The 17,726-nt window shown below is 47.6% G+C and overlaps 7 protein-coding genes across 7 annotated transcripts; 5 read left to right on the top strand and 2 right to left on the bottom strand.

Annotated features, from left to right (window-relative positions):
* Positions 1 to 1,808: 1,808 nt before the first annotated feature.
* Positions 1,809 to 2,437, bottom strand: JN550_003171 (uncharacterized protein; the record flags this gene model as incomplete). Its single annotated transcript, XM_049314545.1, has 2 exons — positions 1,809 to 2,127; positions 2,295 to 2,437. 2 exons carry the CDS (start codon positions 2,435 to 2,437, stop codon positions 1,809 to 1,811), a joined length of 462 nt encoding a protein of 153 aa, XP_049175006.1.
* Positions 2,438 to 4,456: 2,019 nt separating this feature from the next.
* Positions 4,457 to 4,971, top strand: JN550_003170 (uncharacterized protein; the record flags this gene model as incomplete). The annotated part of the gene is made up of 2 exons (XM_049314544.1): positions 4,457 to 4,708; positions 4,756 to 4,971. 2 exons carry the CDS (start codon positions 4,457 to 4,459, stop codon positions 4,969 to 4,971), a joined length of 468 nt encoding a protein of 155 aa, XP_049175005.1.
* Positions 4,972 to 5,563: 592 nt separating this feature from the next.
* Positions 5,564 to 6,442, top strand: JN550_003169 (uncharacterized protein; the record flags this gene model as incomplete). Its single annotated transcript, XM_049314543.1, has 1 exon — positions 5,564 to 6,442. One exon carries the CDS (start codon positions 5,564 to 5,566, stop codon positions 6,440 to 6,442), a length of 879 nt encoding a protein of 292 aa, XP_049175004.1.
* A 1,183-nt stretch (positions 6,443 to 7,625) lies between these two features.
* Positions 7,626 to 8,328, top strand: JN550_003168 (uncharacterized protein; the record flags this gene model as incomplete). Its single annotated transcript, XM_049314542.1, has 3 exons — positions 7,626 to 7,732; positions 7,782 to 7,830; positions 7,891 to 8,328. 3 exons carry the CDS (start codon positions 7,626 to 7,628, stop codon positions 8,326 to 8,328), a joined length of 594 nt encoding a protein of 197 aa, XP_049175003.1.
* Positions 8,329 to 8,619: 291 nt separating this feature from the next.
* On the bottom strand, positions 8,620 to 11,660 carry JN550_003167 (uncharacterized protein; the record flags this gene model as incomplete). Its single annotated transcript, XM_049314541.1, has 10 exons — positions 8,620 to 8,636; positions 8,696 to 8,894; positions 8,992 to 9,207; positions 9,305 to 9,535; positions 9,608 to 9,844; positions 9,898 to 10,119; positions 10,187 to 10,697; positions 10,791 to 11,149; positions 11,225 to 11,342; positions 11,410 to 11,660. The coding sequence occupies 10 exons, from the start codon at positions 11,658 to 11,660 to the stop codon at positions 8,620 to 8,622; spliced, it is 2,361 nt and encodes a 786-aa protein (XP_049175002.1).
* A 900-nt stretch (positions 11,661 to 12,560) lies between these two features.
* Positions 12,561 to 13,878, top strand: JN550_003166 (uncharacterized protein; the record flags this gene model as incomplete). Its single annotated transcript, XM_049314540.1, has 2 exons — positions 12,561 to 13,205; positions 13,330 to 13,878. The coding sequence occupies 2 exons, from the start codon at positions 12,561 to 12,563 to the stop codon at positions 13,876 to 13,878; spliced, it is 1,194 nt and encodes a 397-aa protein (XP_049175001.1).
* A 670-nt stretch (positions 13,879 to 14,548) lies between these two features.
* On the top strand, positions 14,549 to 16,720 carry JN550_003165 (uncharacterized protein; the record flags this gene model as incomplete). Its single annotated transcript, XM_049314538.1, has 1 exon — positions 14,549 to 16,720. The coding sequence occupies one exon, from the start codon at positions 14,549 to 14,551 to the stop codon at positions 16,718 to 16,720; it is 2,172 nt and encodes a 723-aa protein (XP_049175000.1).
* Between the last annotated feature and the right edge of the window lie 1,006 nt (positions 16,721 to 17,726).

Below are 17,726 nucleotides of genomic sequence, written 5' to 3'. Positions count from 1 at the left end.
GCAAGTAGCGCAGGCGGCTTTAAGGGAATAGGCCACAGCTTTGGACAGCAGGCCTCATTGCTACTCATCCGATGCAGTTCACAGACTAGGAAGGCCTTGGTGATCTTCAAAACTGCCACTTCGAAGTCTAGAGGTGCTTCAAGGGCGCCCAGCGAGCAAGGCACCAAGATCCCGAAGCACCAATCCACCTCCTTCGAGAGTAAGTCATGCGAAGAAGGCGTGCGTCCCGCTGTCAGTTATGCCCATGAGTTGATCCTGCAAAGAGACATTCCAGAAACCTGAATAGGCCAAAGGAGCAAAACCTGGACCGCTCAGATGAACTACGTATTTCATTCATGCATAGATTCCTTCCTAATTGACTCGGCACGTGAATCTCACCAAGGCAAACGATCACAAAAGAAGAAAGCTACTCGTTCTTTCCCAAACCTATACTGCCAAATAAAATACGAAGGCTAACACCATTGATGCTCTTCTTTGTTTTCTACGGCGTATTTTGCTAACTTGAATGAAACGGCTTAATCAGCTTCAGCTTCCACTACGAAGCTACCAGGTCCTTCATACACCTGAATTCTACCATTTGGATTTGGCATTTCGTTTTCCCATACAATTTGATCCGCCGTGATCGTATGAATGGCATGCTGATGAGTAATAGAGTTAAAGATCTCCAGAGTAGCGCCATTCCCTTCTCCCGACCCGATGGCAGTCCACGAAAAGGCAAAGTCGGAAGGGCTGCACTCAGTCTTGGGCAGAGAGCCCAAGACTTGAAATGAGTTTCCCGCACCGCTGCAGGTTCCATTGGAACTTGAGGTAGCTACATTGAGAGCAAATCTGAGGACATCGCGTTAGAACCGCTCGACCGAGCATAAAGATCTCACCCATGAGTGAAATGTTGCTTGATTCGAACTCATCGGAAGATTGAGCAGTTATATAGTAGTATGAATTGGCAACTAATCTCGTGACAGTGCCATGAGGCTCGGCAGAAGCGGAGGCATCACTGATTACCCACTCTACATCCGCCACGATAGTGATATGTGCGGTAACCGTGGTCGCAAATGCTATTGATAACAAGTCTGATGGCCTCATTATGAGTTTCACTGAATAAAAGTAGATATCAGGCCAAGTGGTCAAATCCAAAGAAAAACTATATATGTTGCTGAGAACAAACTTTCGATCGCCACTCTGCTTCACATGGAGCCTCCCATGAAGTGGCAGGCCTTCGCATGATATAGATACTCTGCATTGCCTAGGCTGCAGATATCAGCCGGATGCAACGGGGCTGTTCTAGCTGCCGCCGGTGGAGCCCATTTCGATTGGAAGAAGCGTCAGCTGACGCTATGCAAACTAGGATGGAGATGCAATGATGCGCTGACGCGCCACATCGAAAATTGTCGCCCAGGGTGCTGCTCACTTGAGATGGGCTGCCGCCTAGAACCAGGATTGATCACCACTTCCTATAGTCTAAGCTACGCGCGCTTTGTCGTTTTTCTCTTTTATTTACGTATGATCCACTGGAATTTACATCTCAAAACATGCAAATGCTATAATTACCAGAAAACTAGAGCAATTTCGAGCATTAAGGAGTTGTTAGATGCTAGGCTGCAAGTTGCAGCCTTGGAGACCCCAGGGATAATTAATCGCACAGTGCCTGCTAGTCAGGGAGGAGCTGAAATACGATGTGAAGATGGTGTGAATTCTCTTCCTAGTCAAACTAATACCAGCTAAAATAATCCTCCATACTCAAGAGTGCTTCCACGAAGGAGCCAACTGGAAAGAACCATACAATATGTGGTCCACTACACTCCAGCCGCTTAGTCTAGCTGCGTCTTCACTTTGAACTGACTTGGGCCCGCATAGTAGTGAGGGTGAACATCATTGATCACGAAAGGACGATCCTTGATTTGGTCTGCCGGGATGTCGTGAGTGGCGTGTTGTTTGGTAGTAGCATCGTAGACCTCAAGGGTGTAACCATCTGATGCGCCCTGTCCCTTCGGAGTCCAAGAGAAGGCAAACACATCTGGGTCGCACTTCGTTTTGGGCAATGCACCGAGTGGAGCGCCAGTCTCTTGAGACTCAGCCTGACAGTGAGCGGTCTGGTGGGAGACGTCGGTGGTAATAGTCAGAGAGTAGCTACATATGAGTTAGCAGGTAAGATCAAGGGGAAGAAGCAAAAATGCGAGGGGTTAGAGAGTTGGGCCCGATGCTAATCCTTAAAACCTGTCATGTATATTCACGAAGACGGGAAGTATGGAATATCAAAGTGGGTATGAAATTCATGAAGAGGAAAAGTCGCGCACCTAGTGGTGAGTGCTCCATTGAATCCAGGAGTACTGTTGGCAGACACGTCTGAAAGAGTCCACGTGGCATCCTTTTCAATTCCCTGGGGTGCAGCTGCCGCGAGGCTAATAAGATAACTGGTGGCGATGGCAGAGAACTTCATATTGAGAAACTGCAATGGAATATACTTGCAATAAGTTGTTGGTTGGTGTGGGAGATTTCTTGGCTGCTGCAGGAAGGTAACATTGACAATTCGGATTTCTTGGCGGCTTTTATAGACTTCATAATCACTCTGTGGCGTTAACATCTCTCGTCATTACGAATGGCCATGAGAGAAAAAGACAGGGTGTCTCTTTGTTGGCTCCTAGTCCAATTGTTGAGGGCAAACGAAACGATCGACATGACATTCGGCAGACCAAGCCTCAGACTGTGCCTTATTTGATGCCCCTTGGGGATATATTTTTCTCCTGATTACAGTCTTGTGCAACTTAGAAGGACTCTCAAAAAGCACCTAGGATCAGCTGAGAAATGCCATGCCCTGGCTCTGAGAAGATCCACTGGGATCAACTGTAATCTTTTACTCACAAGACCGACGTAGCGCCGGATCACCGCACAATCAATCCATACCATTGCAGTAATGAATATGACTTTGGCGTACTGCAGGAGGCGTTATAGGTCTTTCTTGGCAGGGTTAAAGTTTAGGCGCTGACTGGCTTGATCCTCTTCTCAAGATTACGTGATCTCGTAAAGCTGAGAACTTCCAGCATTGGTCAACCATGTAAGACAGTTCAAAGTTTCTTACGTCAATGTCTCCGGTGCCATTGGAACGGTAATTTCTCCAACATGTGGTTGTTATTGTTACTATAGGTCGAATGAGTCCAGCTGTATGAGTAGATAATCGCAATTGCCAGCGGACGCCGTGAACCTGCTCTCCACTACCATGTACAGGTCTTGGCCTAAAATTAACTTTGCCACTCCTGCAGCTCTTCCTTTCTGATTGGCTCGAACTGTACTACCTACTTAACATTGGAATGGGGGTGATCATGCTTCTGATCACACGCCCTACGGTTGCCTTACGTAAAGGCTGCGCTGTCGGAGTGAGGAAGCAATCTTGTGCGACAAAATAGGTAATTGAGTCTGCCAACAGCCCTTCGTGTAGTAACAGGTATCCCTTTTGAGCGAGTCACTAGAATCATGGTGTTTCGATAGGGGTTTGTTAGACCCAAGTTTATGCGGCTGCATGTCCAAGACAGATTCCGTTAAAGCGTGCATCTTCAATGTATCTGTACCTGGTGATTCTTTCTGTAGCATCACTGCAGACCATAGGGCAAGTCCATGTTATATCATGGAAGTATACGATGGCTACGATGCCGCATATGTCATTAGGCCCGTAAGAGACTCGGCGGCCTTTGGAACTCGCCGTCACTTCAGCTTAAAAGGCAACATTGCTATATCGGTGCTATAGTCAATGATGTCCCTTAATGGTTCTTCGAGGAGAGGCCTCTATAATGCTTTAGCTAGTGCCTACCTCCTGAGCCCTAAGAGCGGAAACGTTTTATTAGCCCTTAAGCTACTTATCTCCTCAATCAGGCTTTCTGGACTAGGGGAGTCGATGAACTCCGAATCAAGAAAATTGATGGCCTATGCTTTTTTATGGTAAAAACGACGACGGCCAGATTGCTAGAAATATTTCTGTGCCTCACTTCGGAATGTGTGCCCCCCCATTTCAGCTCCAAAAGCCTCAAGTGTTGGACGATAACTTGCTTTAGTTGACAACTTCAAATATGCAATAAGCGGAGGACCCTTGCAGAACAGGTCACTTGATCCCTGCATTCCGACCTTCCGGCTATGGCATTTGTGTTACCTCCTCACCTGGCGGTGCTAATCTACGTCACACCCAGGATTTCAAAGAATACGAAATACGGCGTTTAACCGGAACTAGGCTAGCCATTCGTTTAGGGCCAATCATACGTGCCATAAGTAATGCACTAGTCCAACCTCGTGGGCGCCTAACGTTAAGCTGACATCGTTCAAGACCTCGTCGCAGTTCAGCTGGTATCAAGCCTCCGCAGCACCGCCTTTTAAAGAGCTGGGTTTCCGGGACATCACTCGAGTCCAAAACTTTCTCCATCTAACCTTCTCAGCATATGAAATATTAGATTCGAATCACAGTATGCCTAATATGTCGTCGACACGTCAGAAGGGGAAGCAGACAGAAGCAGCAGATATCCCACTTGAGATTTCGGACTTGCATTGCTTTACAGAGACGAACGGTGTGATCACAACAACAATGTTTGACATTCCTGGTTACAAGGTCGTACGAGTTCTAGGTGCAGTATATGGAATTACTGTGAGATCGAGGAATTGGGCTGCTAGCCTTGGCATGGTAGCCAAGAGTGTAATCGGAGGCGAGCTGAGATGGTTCACAAACATGGTATGCAAACCGCTTCGTACCTTACAAAATGTATTAACTTATCCTAGCTATATTCGGCCAGAAATGATGCCATCAGCCGTATAGTGGCTGAGACCCAGTCCCGCGGCGGCAATGCAGTCATATGTTTAAGGTTTGATGCGGGAGATATGGGTGGCTTCGCCCAGTGTTGCGCCTATGGCACAGCTGCAATTGTTGAGAAGGTGGATCCAAAGACCATGACCGCGTCGCAGTTGGAGGTTACAGCTGATAAGCCAAACCAATGAGTAGGCCGCTGCAGTCCAACGTTGTGGTTTAACACAGATATCATTGGTCAAAGATTGAAGAGACATGTAATGAGAACATTCCAGTAATAAAAAAATGCGAGCAAAATCTATTGTATGATGAAAAGTGCCGAATCGCTCTCATCTGAATAGTTCTTTCCCCGTTGAGCTGAAGCAGATGATTTGGTACTAAGTAGAAACCAGCTCCATATAGTGACTGTAAAGAGTACTACTTGCTACTGTTGTCATCCTTTATTCCTTTGTCATAGCACTTAACTGTCCAAGAACAAAACGTGTTTAATTTCGCAAAGAAGAAACCGAGAAAGCGTTTGAAAGCCATATGGGCTTATAGAATGAGGACACAGACAATGACCGCAATTCACTGTAGCCCATAATGGAGTTGTTATACATGTTGCTATATATAAACTACATGTATCCATGTGCGCTGTTTAGTACTGTAGAATTCTTGAGGCGAAGATCGATGCTGTTGACCTAGTCTCCTGGTTTACTTACAAAGTTATTGTGTCATCTGCTGTACCCCCAGCTGCCTTCCAGAGATCGAAAATATTCCCCATTAACGCCAGATTTATTGCTCATGCTGCAAGCTCTTGGCCTTACGCTGACACGAAGTCAACTTCTTGATCGAGCCTCGGGTCTGGAGGAGAAGCTTGGAGCAACACCCTGGAAACAGTCGCTGGAAGATGAGGGTAAGTATTATGAAGATGGAGTTAGTTTGGAAGATACACCCTTCTGGTGCCCAAAGCTTGCAGAAATCCTCAACGATATCGAGACATCCGTCACTTTGACAAATAGCGCACCTTCGCCACTACTTGCGCGCACTAACTCGATCCATGACACGGGATCACCAGTGCCCAAGTGCACACCTGCCGGCAGTCTCACTCGGCATGGTACTAATACAGGTACGCTTGAAGAACTAGTGGTCCCCTTGTACCAACAAGAGTTGCCCACAACCGGCGATGAACAGAATATTGACATAACCGCCACTCGCGCGGGGTATGAGCTCGCCAAATACCTACGATCGCGTGATTTTGCTGTCCTACACGTGCTTCCCCAACTTTCTACCATTCTGCCAGATGTGGGATGTTGGCACACATCGATTCTGATCAAGCTAATGGCCTCCTTGATCCACAATGCATTGCTCATAATGCCGGAATCGATATCTGCCTTATCTACAGCTAGCAAGGCGCTTTCTGAGGCCAATTTCAGAAGGTTCGAGAGCGGCGATGCTGAGAGCTTCGAGGCAGGTCTTGAGATTCTAGCATCGCTTCCACCACTTGATATAAGCGGAAGGCGAGAACTGGTGATCATCGTGGATGGCCTAGACACAGCTGAAAGCGAGAGAACACAGGACAGGGTGAGAAAGTTCGAGGGGGTTCTAAGAAATCTGTGCACAAAGCAGAAAGCGCATTTGATATACACCTTGAGTGATAGCCTCAGCATGGTCGGTAGGTAAGTTCTTCAGACTTTGAGATTAATCCAAAGCAGAGCAACTTGGCATTTCTTGCGCGAGATCCCATAGTGTGGCTTTAAATCAAATCAAATTTCTCCTTGACACCCAAAGAGTGTATATGCTGCGCTGGAGAGAATTTGGACTGTGCTTCAAAACATGTCTTTGTTTCTTTCCACCGTTTTCGGCAACAAAGGCCAACTCTGTGCTAGTAGTCAGTGGCTCGATTCACTTTATTCAAACGAAGCCAATCCATTCTGTCCTAGAGGTGAGCGAGCAAACAATTGAAGAATTCTTACAGCGAGCCGCAAAAACCAACCACCCCTCTCCACAACAATGGCCATAAGCCAAGCCTCGACGGCCCTGAGGAATTATTTCGGGCAGCACAAATCATTCGAGCTTGAACAGATTATAGGCTCTGGGGCTGATGGAGTGGCAGCACTGTGTAAACAGAAAGATCGGGCAGGGTCTTACACAATGCGGCGTTGTATCGTGAAGCGCCCCATAGCTCCAGGTATTGACGGCGAATTGATTCATGAGATCCAAGTGTTGAAGGTGGTTCCATAATCTTATCTTGTCATTTGTTACATATAAATTTCTACTACTAAGACTTGTCGAGTAGCACTCCCTGCTGACTCCTTTGGGCACTATCTAGGCTCTGCGTGGTGCTGCCCACATTGTCCAGCTCCTCTCGTCCTCAGGCGGATCTACAAGTGCACCACAAGCCACTTTCTGGTCAATTCTGAGAGCGATGATAAGTTATGCTCGTAGGCGGTTGCTGTTACAGAGCCCTTGGCATTTGATAGGACCTGGGCTGTCAGGACCAACAATCGTGATGGAGTACGTCGAGAACGGCAATTTGACAACGTTAATGCAAAGAGTTTTAGAGCACGGGGTTCATTTACCTAATCGCATTCTCTGGAGCTTCTTTCTATGCTGTAAGTTCACCCTGCTTGAATTATACAAAAAATACGCTGAGAAGTCGATCTGTTGCAAAGTAATTAGAGCTACCATCGCTCTCGGCTACCCGCCTCAGGAGAGAGTTACAGCCAAGCAAAGTATTGAAAATATGCCAGCAACAGGCAGTACCCCAAGCATGCTCGTACATAACGACCTGCACCCAGGTAATGGTACGTACAACTTTTGAATCTCGATGGCTGCTGTGCAGACAACCAACTTATGTAAAGTCATGATCCAGGATTTCCTGCACTTTCCTGAGGAACACCCGATCGTGCCCAGCCTCATATTGATAGATTTCGGGAAAGCTAAATTCGGTTCTCATCGCAATTCTCAAAAGTGAGTACATGTTTACATTACCTGGGGACAATACGCTGATGACTTACAGCGAGAATCCACTCTGGGGTGTCGAGAGGAACTTGTTGGACATTTCAAAGGTACGAGAACTCCGACGGAATAGTTATACCGTAAGGGTGAGACTGACAGGTTGGAATTAGCTCATGTATACGCTAATGACTGGGGATGATATTGGCTATAACCTTCGATTTGCGCCTCACTGTGGATGTAGTCCCTTTCCGGACAGGCCTGAACATGTGATAGAAACATACGCTGTCCAGTTGATACAGCCGACGAAGTCCGAGAATACCGCAACAATCTACCCGTTTCTTGACCGAGAACTACTCCTACTGGTGGCGAGATGCCTCGCGGTCGAAAGACAAGACCGACCAAACCTAGAGACGTTACTAGATACCGTGCAGAGGGCCTGTCATGAGCGGGAAGAGGCATACTATGAAGATCTTGGAGGTGATCAAGAGGCGGACAGTACAATTAAACAATTAGTTCGGGACCTGATACTGGATGCCAACGATCCGCTATCCTATACTGAGGTCGAGCAAAATCAATGGATCTTGGTCACAAGGGGTGACCAGAGCTGAGGAATTCACGTCACCATGCCCGCTGGCTTCTGAGATGAAGCAATCAACCAAATGCACTCATTCCGCTACCCATAATGATTTATGAAGTTACACATACACAGATAGGTGGATTTACCTATATTTCATGCGTTATAAGTAGAATTTTGACCCACAAGAGATAACGATGTTCAGACATAGGAATAAAGCAAGTACGTCTGTGTGAGAAGTAGACCTAAACGATGCCGTGATGATCGACTCCATTATTGCATCAAGAATACCTCACATTCTGTCCAAAACTTCAATCCAATGAGATCAGTCATCAGAGATAGCTGTATTGACTGTCAGTCAGCAGCAATTGACACAAATACAAGAACCAGAAATAACTTACCGAAGCGGCTCAGAGAGCTTTGTTTAGCTCTCTGCTCGATACTCTTCTGAGCTGCCTCTTTGGTCACCTCTGTGCCAGCTGTGATGGCCTTGAGGATGGTCGCCGGCAGCGCAGCGATGGCTGCCGTTGTCTCTTTGACTTCGACGATGCGGGTTTCCATGCCTTCCATGATTTCGCGCTGCTTCTCAACTGCAATTTGCTAATGGGGAATAACGTTCAGCATGATGAGATTTCACTCCAAAAGAAAACAGAGGCTTTTCTGGGTAGGTGGAAGTGTATTGAAAGGGATGGCCTACCTGGACTCGGTTGGTCGCATCGGATGACCACTGAGTGAGTACGTGGATCTTCTTCTGCATAATTCCGGGGTCCTTCTCATCACTCGTTACGGACAACTCATCACACATACGCAGTCCCGGTAAGACATTGTCCTTAGACAATGTCACCCACATCTTCGCGATGTCACCAAAGACACCGAAATAGGAGCGCAATGTGACCGCAGCTGAATATACTTGCTGTATAGTAAGGGCATTAGCGAATAGAGGCTCAAAAATACAGGGTGGCTTGTTGAAGCTTGTTGGAATAGTTGGGATCGATAGAGTTACAACGCACCGATCGTTGGAAGTCAGTAAATGTGTAGTCGCCAACTTTGTAGGCTTCGTTGGGGTCGTCGCCGTCAGACGTGATTGCTTTGACCGTGGCGATAAAAGGTTCAACGTGATACTTGACGCAGACCTCGACAATGGATGCAATGCCCCTGAAGAAGCGCACGAGGTTGGTAATTTGGTCTTTGAGGTTGAGGATAAGCTTGATGCACTCGATAAGGATCCTCTTGATTTCGGCCTAGTGGAGATGCTCATGTTAACACCTCACGTGAGTTTGCTCGATAGTTGGGTGTAGGGCAATCAAACATACTAGCTCGACGTTAGAGGCGGTTAACTTGGCTAAAGTCGCTTGAATATCAGCTAGTTTATTCTGCTGCTGCAGAAGCATATCCGTTGTCTTGATGTAATTATCTTGTGCTGTCGTGAGCATTTGCGACGTAGTTGCTAACCGGTTCTTAGCTGATTCCAGGACCGCTTGTGCTTGAGCTGTTTTGGCATTGATCTGTGCTGCTTGGACTGCCGGATCTTGGGCAGGCATTAATGGGATCTAAATGAATGGCTTGAGTCAGTTTACCATTTTCACGCGATAGAAACACGAACAACACCTGTGCTCTTGAAGTAGTTACATTGGTCAGGGTCAAAACTCACGCCGTTGGCTGCAGTGCCCGGAACTGTTTTTGCTGTAGCAAGAAGAGTGTTGGCTTTGTCGTATGCATCAGTAAAGTCGGATTGCCACTTATTGACCTGCTCAGAGTCTTTTGCTGGCCATTGAGACATTACCGTCTTGGACTTTTCAACCTCTTCTTGTAATTCAGCGGCAACCTAAACGCACAAGAAATTTTATTAGCGTTCTTTTTTCTTCGTTTTGAAGCGCAAGGGCATCGCTCACCCGCAAACAGACTTTCAGAATCTCAGACAAGGTGCGGCTGGGCTCTTCACTTGTGGCCAGTGGAGTGAAGCGGTCTTTCGAGTCGCCCAGCATCGTCAATATGAACTTGATTGCTGACTTCGGGCCACTTTTGCCAGCGCTTCCAGTTCTAGCCATTTCCCAGTCGATATCACCATCCTGCTTGCCATTCACAATAACTTGAAGAGAAGAAAGGTAGGCGGAGATCTTTTGAATCTCTGGGAAAGCCGGGTCTGTAACCTGCCTCGGCAGTGGGCGGGGCGGAGTGGCACTTTGCGATGTATTGCTGGCGCCATTTGATGTCCCGAAAGAGCCCTCAGCGCTTGCATTACTACCCTTGGGGGGATTCACAAAGCCGCCAACGATACTCGCCCCGGTTTTCAATTTGGCCATAGGATTGAGGTTGTCCAGCAGTGCCGGAAGGGCAGCGTTTAGAGCAGTGGTCACAGCGCCAGCTAGGTCTCCAACGATCTGTTGGCCAAGGAGATCCCAGCTGTGAAGTCCTGGGTTAGCAATGATCGATACAAAGGTAGAGGATAGATGGCCTAAAACATGAGGGCGATAAACTAGCCCTAAGCTTGCTTACCCGGTAGGAAACTCGTCCGACGCTTTTTTGAATGCTTCTGATGCAACACCAACCTGTTTGCCCAACTCTTCGTGGGCCTTCTTGGCCTCTTCTACCGTCGACTTTTGGTAATCAAGGCGCGAGCCCTCTGCCACGAGGTTGATCTCATTGCTTTGCAAAGCCTCGCGTGTGTTATTTTCTTGTTGAACACAAGCAGCATGCATCTCACAGACATACAACAGCCAATCCTCAAACTTTTTGTCCATGGCTATGGCGCTGTTCAGACAAGTGTTGGCGCCAGACTTGAGTGTTTCCAGTTGCGGTCGGAGCATCTTCTTAGCTGATACAGGATCGGCAATAGTGGGAACGATCTCGTTGATCTTTGCGGGTTTTACGTTAGTGTGCAATTGATACAGAGGTCTTCATATGAAATGATGGCCCAAATAAATTCTGACCTTCCCATTGATGACCTGAGAAGTCAACTGAATGACACCCATCCCGTTCTCTGCCTCGAGAAATGCCATGCGTCCCATGTTGCCACATTCAACGAGATTAGCTTGCACTGAGGTGTACCTGCAAGTAAGAAATTCATCAGTATGTTGCTAATCAGGCATAAATCAGTTAGAAGGTTGCAACTAACTTCAGGTACTGAAAACCTTTGCCAGGAGGTGAAGTAAGCTCAACAACTGCTCTCGGGCTGGAACTGGCAATGAAGCAAGCTCCCATGCAGCTGATGGCCGTCGGAGCCGCCTGTAGAAGTTGTTCCCAGCTGATTTGAAAGATGAGACTACTCTTAATCTCGTTGATTACCTGAGAAGAGACATTGGGTGCCAGATCACGCTTCTCTTGCGCTACCAGAATGGTCTGAAGGTCTCTACTATCAGACGACATTTTCGGGGGTACTGAAAATCCGAGCTATTGAGATAATGGCTTGAGAAAAGAAGCACCGAGATGGGCGAAGGTTAAAAAAAACTTAGTTGTGGAATAAGTAAAATCCCTATTACCTATTAGTGCACGCAGAATTAACAGATGAGATATTGAACCTCGCATTCCCTCTCTATTTATATATCGACCATAAACTAGTACAGTCGATCTCCCAGTGCCGATCAACTGTTTTATTATGTCTTTTAGTCACTTCTTTTTGGTGCTCTATGGAACATATCGGGTTCGAAACTACATATCTCGACCTTCGCATTCTTGAGGCTAATAATTAAGTCTTGTAAGTGTCTAATCTCGGCTTCGATGAAGGTCTACCGCAGTTATCAGAAATCTCTTACAACTGGACAGAATACGACGTAGGATAACTTCCAGACATGTCTGACATGCTCTAGAGCAAGGTGGATGAATCCTTGCTCCAAGAGCGGACTAGGCGGAGCGTTACGAAGCAGCTGAAAGGGTCTCACCTAGGAGGGACTTGTTCCTGAACTTGAGGTTTGCTCTATTATCTAACTAGGGAGAGGCAGAAATGCTAAGCAAGCCACAAACGCCAAACCACCAATCACGTCGAGTCGCTTCCCTACGGAGCCCGCCATCATGGCTCCGAATATGGTTTTCTGGAACGGTGCGATCTAGCCCTGAGAATTCCTCACTCAAGGTTACTTAGATAACATGGCCTGTTATCAAAAAGTGAAACTAATGAATGTCGGCAAGGAGGCTACATCCAATCTACTAGTATATGTATAGTTCACTCTCGCGGGCTCGATGTATTAAGTCTGCTCCCATAGTTCATTACTTTATGAGAATTTGACGCTCTTCTTTGTTGTTTCACGCAATCCTTCAAATACTAGCGCCATGGATATCTTGTCTATCTCTGGCCTTTGGCTGCAGCCGCAATTTGCATCACTCGCTGCGGCTATTGCTGCAGCACAGACCGGATTTGTTGGTGGAGTAATGCCAGCCCAGGGGGCTCAAGAACAGGCCGAGGTCAATAAACTCCAAATGACTTTGAATACTGCCGGCGACCAGCTTAGGAATATTTCCAGAGACCTTGACCAATCGGTTGTCCAATGCGGCAAAGCAACACTCGACAAGCTTGAGTTGGCAATGGCTAAAGTCTACAAGTTAGCCGTTTTCATTCGCGGAGCTTACGACGACCGCAACCCTGATACGTTGCAGCGCGATGACCTTTTAAACCAGATGGTCAACGCCTTCCAGGATATGGAAGACTGCGCCGAGGCTGGCCTGAAGGTCATTAGCTACCGGCACGCCATCGTTATGGAGGTGCAAAACACGAAGATCCTCCCGGCCCAAGCTGACGTCCATATGCTCCTCCAGAAGACTGAGTTAGAACTGCAGAATACACAGGGTCAGATCAGAACTTCGCAAGCCAGCGTCGATACGATTTCGCGAAGTGCACAATCCCAAGCGGAAGCTGTCAGTCGGCTTCAAGATAAGATTTCGGATACTGAGATTGCCAAAGGTTTCAGCGACGTTGGTGTGAGTTTCCTTCGGGCTATTTCTGCAGCCGATTATTCCTGATAATTTCGCTGATCTCTCCTTTCTGTTTGCTTAGTTTACAATTGCTTAGTTTACAATTGCTTAGTTTACAATTTTGACCTAGGGTATCGGTAATGCTATCAATGGCGGGCCCCTGGATCCTGCGAATCTGCAGGGCCAGCTCAATGACGCTCGTCGAGCCAGGGACGAGGCACAAAACCAGCTCAATGAAGCACGAATGAAGCTATATGGCTTGCAGAATGAGCGCAATGCGCAGGATATGCGTCTACGATTCGTACAGCAGACAGAAGCCCTCGTTCCCACTCTAAGTCTGTTGGCAGAAACGACGGAAAATGAGTGTATTACACTGCAGCGTCGATTTGCGCCACTGAAGGACTCAGCTTCACGGTTCCTTGTGCGGGTACGTGAGATCCAGGAAGGCGCCATCGTTACAAAAGCATTGGCGTATTCTAAGAAGGACTTTGCTTTGGGGTTGCTCGAAATCTCCCAGGATGCTCTCTTGCATCAGGCGCTTGGGGACGAGGTACGAATGGTAAGAGATGAAATTGCGAACGAATATGGCGAGAAGATTCCAGAAGATGTAGAACAAGCATTGGCTGGGATTGATGAGAAGATTGGAACTTTCGCAACGCTGCCGAGCCTGCGTGGTTAACTAGCCAATCTATTCCCCACTTCTAGCCTCTAAAAACACGTCGAGACGTTCTATGCTTCCGACGCAAGACAATAGTTTAACTTGATACCGTTGAATGCATCAGTATGGTATTTGAAGTTACCGGAACATTCGTAACGCGACCTTGAAAAATGTAGCAGTTAAAGATTATCATTTCTAGTCAACTATGCATCATGCCCCAAAGCTCTAACGCCGTGACATAGTAGGTAATTTGTCATATTACCTATACGGTAAGTGAGTGTCGTGTACATGTACGTAATATCGCTTTGTGGTACGACGAAGAACTACCACTGACGATTCTGCCTTGATAAAACTAGTTTCCAAAATTCGTCCTGGCGCTCAAGGGCTGGGAAGTTGGCGAAATGAGCTTGAGACACATTGTTCAGCTTGTCCTAGCAACAATCAGTTACGCATATTTCTACTAGATTAGGATGAGTCATGAATTCCAAAGCATGTCTTGAAATAGGTTTCAGATACTCAATCAAGCAGATAACAGTCACGCCTATAACAATACATACCCAGCCCAGGTCCAACTGAGTTGGAGGTCTTGACCATATTATCACGTTAACGAAATAAGAGGTCGCTGCCTAATTCAGATACTTCCGTCTATCAAAATCAAATACGCATCAATAACTGATATACGCCCGTCATAATGTCCGATTGGACCACACCGACCTATTTGCTGCCAGACAAAACTGCCACCACGGGTACCCCTGCCTTAGTGACCTTCGCGGGTGAGGTGTGGTGCTTCTGGGTACATGGAAAGCTTAACAACATTTCGTACACTGCGACCACCAGAACTGGGTGGACAGAGCCAACTATTGTAGACAATAGCATTCGCGACCCAGATACCAGGGAGATCGCATCGGGTGCCATCACGCCTTATCAGGTACATGCTACCAGATCGGGTTCAGGCAAGCCACTGCTTGCAGCCGCATCGGCAGGGGCCATTTTGCACTTGATGTTCACATCAACAACAAAGAGCAAAGATGAAGAAGATCAATCATATCTCTACCATTTAGTATATAATGCTGAACTCAAGACGTGGGGCCGTCCCGCCAGGCCAGCTGACGGGCGCGGGGTTCTTATGGATGTCGACCCAACTCTGCTGCCACATTCTGGTCCCCTTGCCCTCGGAATTACCGACGGATTGAATCTTTTGCATCTCGGAAATGAACTTCAAGTCGCATGGCTGGATGCAGATGGGACTCGACGAGCCTCGGTCTACCAAGATTACGCTTGGAAAGATGTCACATTGTCGAACAACGAAGGCATTGTCAAGCCCGTATCAGCCATGGCTACATTATCTGAACGATGTGTCAGTCATGTGTTGGCATTCAGTTCGGAGACACAGCCGAAACTCATTGACTTCATTGCGGCCATTGGGTCTGGGAAGGCGCCTGCCGCACCCGAAGTTCGACAAGATGGGATTCCAAGCGGCTTTTCGACCAGTGAAATTTCAGCTTGCAGTTTCCAGGAGATAGGATTCTACGCTCTGCTTGATCCCTCTACAGGGAAGTTTAAGCTCTTCGAGTTTAGTGACAAGAGCAAGCCGAGAGAGTATCCGGGTCCTGAGCCCGCAATATCCGACACTGTTCCAGCAATCGAAGTGGCCAAGAACAAATTCTATTGTGTGTGGACGGACCGAAAGAAGAAGACCCTGCTCTTTTCAGTGAAGCCTTCGCTGGTCATAGCAGGAACCATGGACCGGTGGATGACTTATTTGCCCAGCGACACGCGTATTTCGCGGCTCACGATCCCCGGGACTCATGACAGCGGCGCTATGAGCAGAATTCCATTTGTAGGGTGTCAAATGACGACAATCAGACAGCAACTTGAGAGTGGAATCCGGTACTTCGACTTGCGAGGAGGCTACGGCTTGCGTGGGGAGTATACATACCCCGTTGTTCATCACAATGTAGTACCCATACTTGTCAAGACGCTAGGATCCAACCTCTACGATATACCAAGCTGGTTTGACGGGCTAAAGGTTGAAGATGTTTTCAACACATTCTATCAATTCCTCAAGGACAACCCAGGAGAGGGCCTGATAGTTCAGATCAAACGCGATGAGCTCGACATAGAGAACAAATTACACGATGACGAGATCCTTATCCAGTTCGCAAATGATATCTGGGCTCTAACACAGAAGGAAGAGGCTGGCGGCTGTTGGATCGTCGAAAGTGGTAAAATTCCTACCCTGAAAGAACTCCGCGGCAAAATACAACTAGTACGCAGATTTGTTGAAGGTATGGTTGTGCCCGATCAACGTCCAGAGCAGCGCAAGAAGAGCTACGGGGTACCAGTCTTGCTACAGTGGCAGGACAATGCCAAAGACACGGCCCTTCGTCCAACAAATGGCGTCAACGTTCGGCTGCAGGATTATTTTGACCTTTCGTGGAAAGAAACAGGCCTGAATCCGACGAGAGAGAAGTGGAACGTAATTCGGCCAATGTTAAATGCAGCATGGCAAGCTGGGCAATCCGTGGGTCAAGGACAGGTGCAGAACAGTGGCAGTACAGAGGATACCTGGTTCCTCAATTTCGCGAGTGGTGTGCAGGCTCCAAAGAAAGGTGCATCAATATCCAATGTCATTGGTAGTGTAGTAAGTATTATCAAGGGTCAGGCGCACAGCATCGCCACCGGTTTCTGGTTCAACAATTGGTTCCCCATCGTCGACCCGTATGGAATTAACGCCATGTTGTTGGACTATTTTAACGATCCAATTCGACAAAAAGGGGGCTACGGCACCATTGTGATGGACTTCCCTGAGCAACCTTCTGATTTGGTCCCGGCTTTGGTTCGCACAAACTTCACTAACTAGTGGCGAGTCTCGACTCGTTCAGCTTAAGTAGGCCTCAGACAGGCTCCACTATCAAACCACATTTTCAGACTTTGTCGAGAGCAAGACGGAAAAGCTGTATGCACAGCAATGAAAGCATTTATAATAAATATCGTCCATTTACTCCACTCAAGTACCAAACTCTTAGATCGACTTAGTTGCTGCCATGGACTCCCATCGTGTAACACCCCGTGCCTTGGCTGCAATAATCCATGCTCCACAGGCTTGTCCGGGCGAAGTCGAAGTAACTGCACCTCATAGTGATGGCGCCAGGCGCACCGCCTCGTCCTCACCAAAAGATTCCAAGCCATTCCAGCCGTCGATGAAAGATTGGAGGTTGTGCGGAACTCGTCGTGGACCGTGCAAGGATTCGCCATCAAAGTAACAGCGGCTGTTTGGAAGACCAATGCCACCCATTCCCTCGAAATAGCCACAGATCCAGGTGGTACCGAACTCAGTCTTTCCCTTGGTGATTAGCGGGTTGTTGATGGCAGTACTAGGTATCCGGCTGCATGTTCCCCGCCAAGTGAAGTCAAGGTAGATTGGGTCTGCTACCTCGCCCTCCTCCTGCTCTACAGAGAACTAAGGAGGCTCGCGCTCGGGGCCATGGTATACCATCAAGATGTCCTTGTAGTAGCCGAGATCGAAGCTTCTCCATATACGATCCGCGTCCCAAATCAACATGATGGGGAAGGAGTAGCGCTGGTTGGCCAAGAAGTCCTGCTTCACCCTCCAGGTATCCTGAATGCCACGCAGATAGAATTCGATCGTATTCGGAGAGTTCAGGATTATTCACGAAACTGTTTGCCTTGAGGGCGTCCCACGCTGGGCGGTACTTGTCCATCGCTGGATCGGTTCGGGTGTAGTATTTATCCATTCTGGGACGGAGGGCCACCCATTGTGAATGGATTGTCTCCCTGGGATGAAGAAAATGAAGACGATGAATGCAATGTAGTATGGTGAAAATCACTCCGTACGAACACGATTC

Source organism: Neoarthrinium moseri (genome assembly GCF_022829205.1).
Source record: "Neoarthrinium moseri strain CBS 164.80 chromosome Unknown scaffold7_Wmoseri_CBS_16480, whole genome shotgun sequence".
Classification (NCBI taxonomy): domain Eukaryota; kingdom Fungi; phylum Ascomycota; class Sordariomycetes; order Amphisphaeriales; family Apiosporaceae; genus Neoarthrinium; species Neoarthrinium moseri.
The sequence above is the reverse complement of the archived record's forward strand: the minus strand, read 5'-3'. Positions and strand labels throughout refer to the sequence as shown.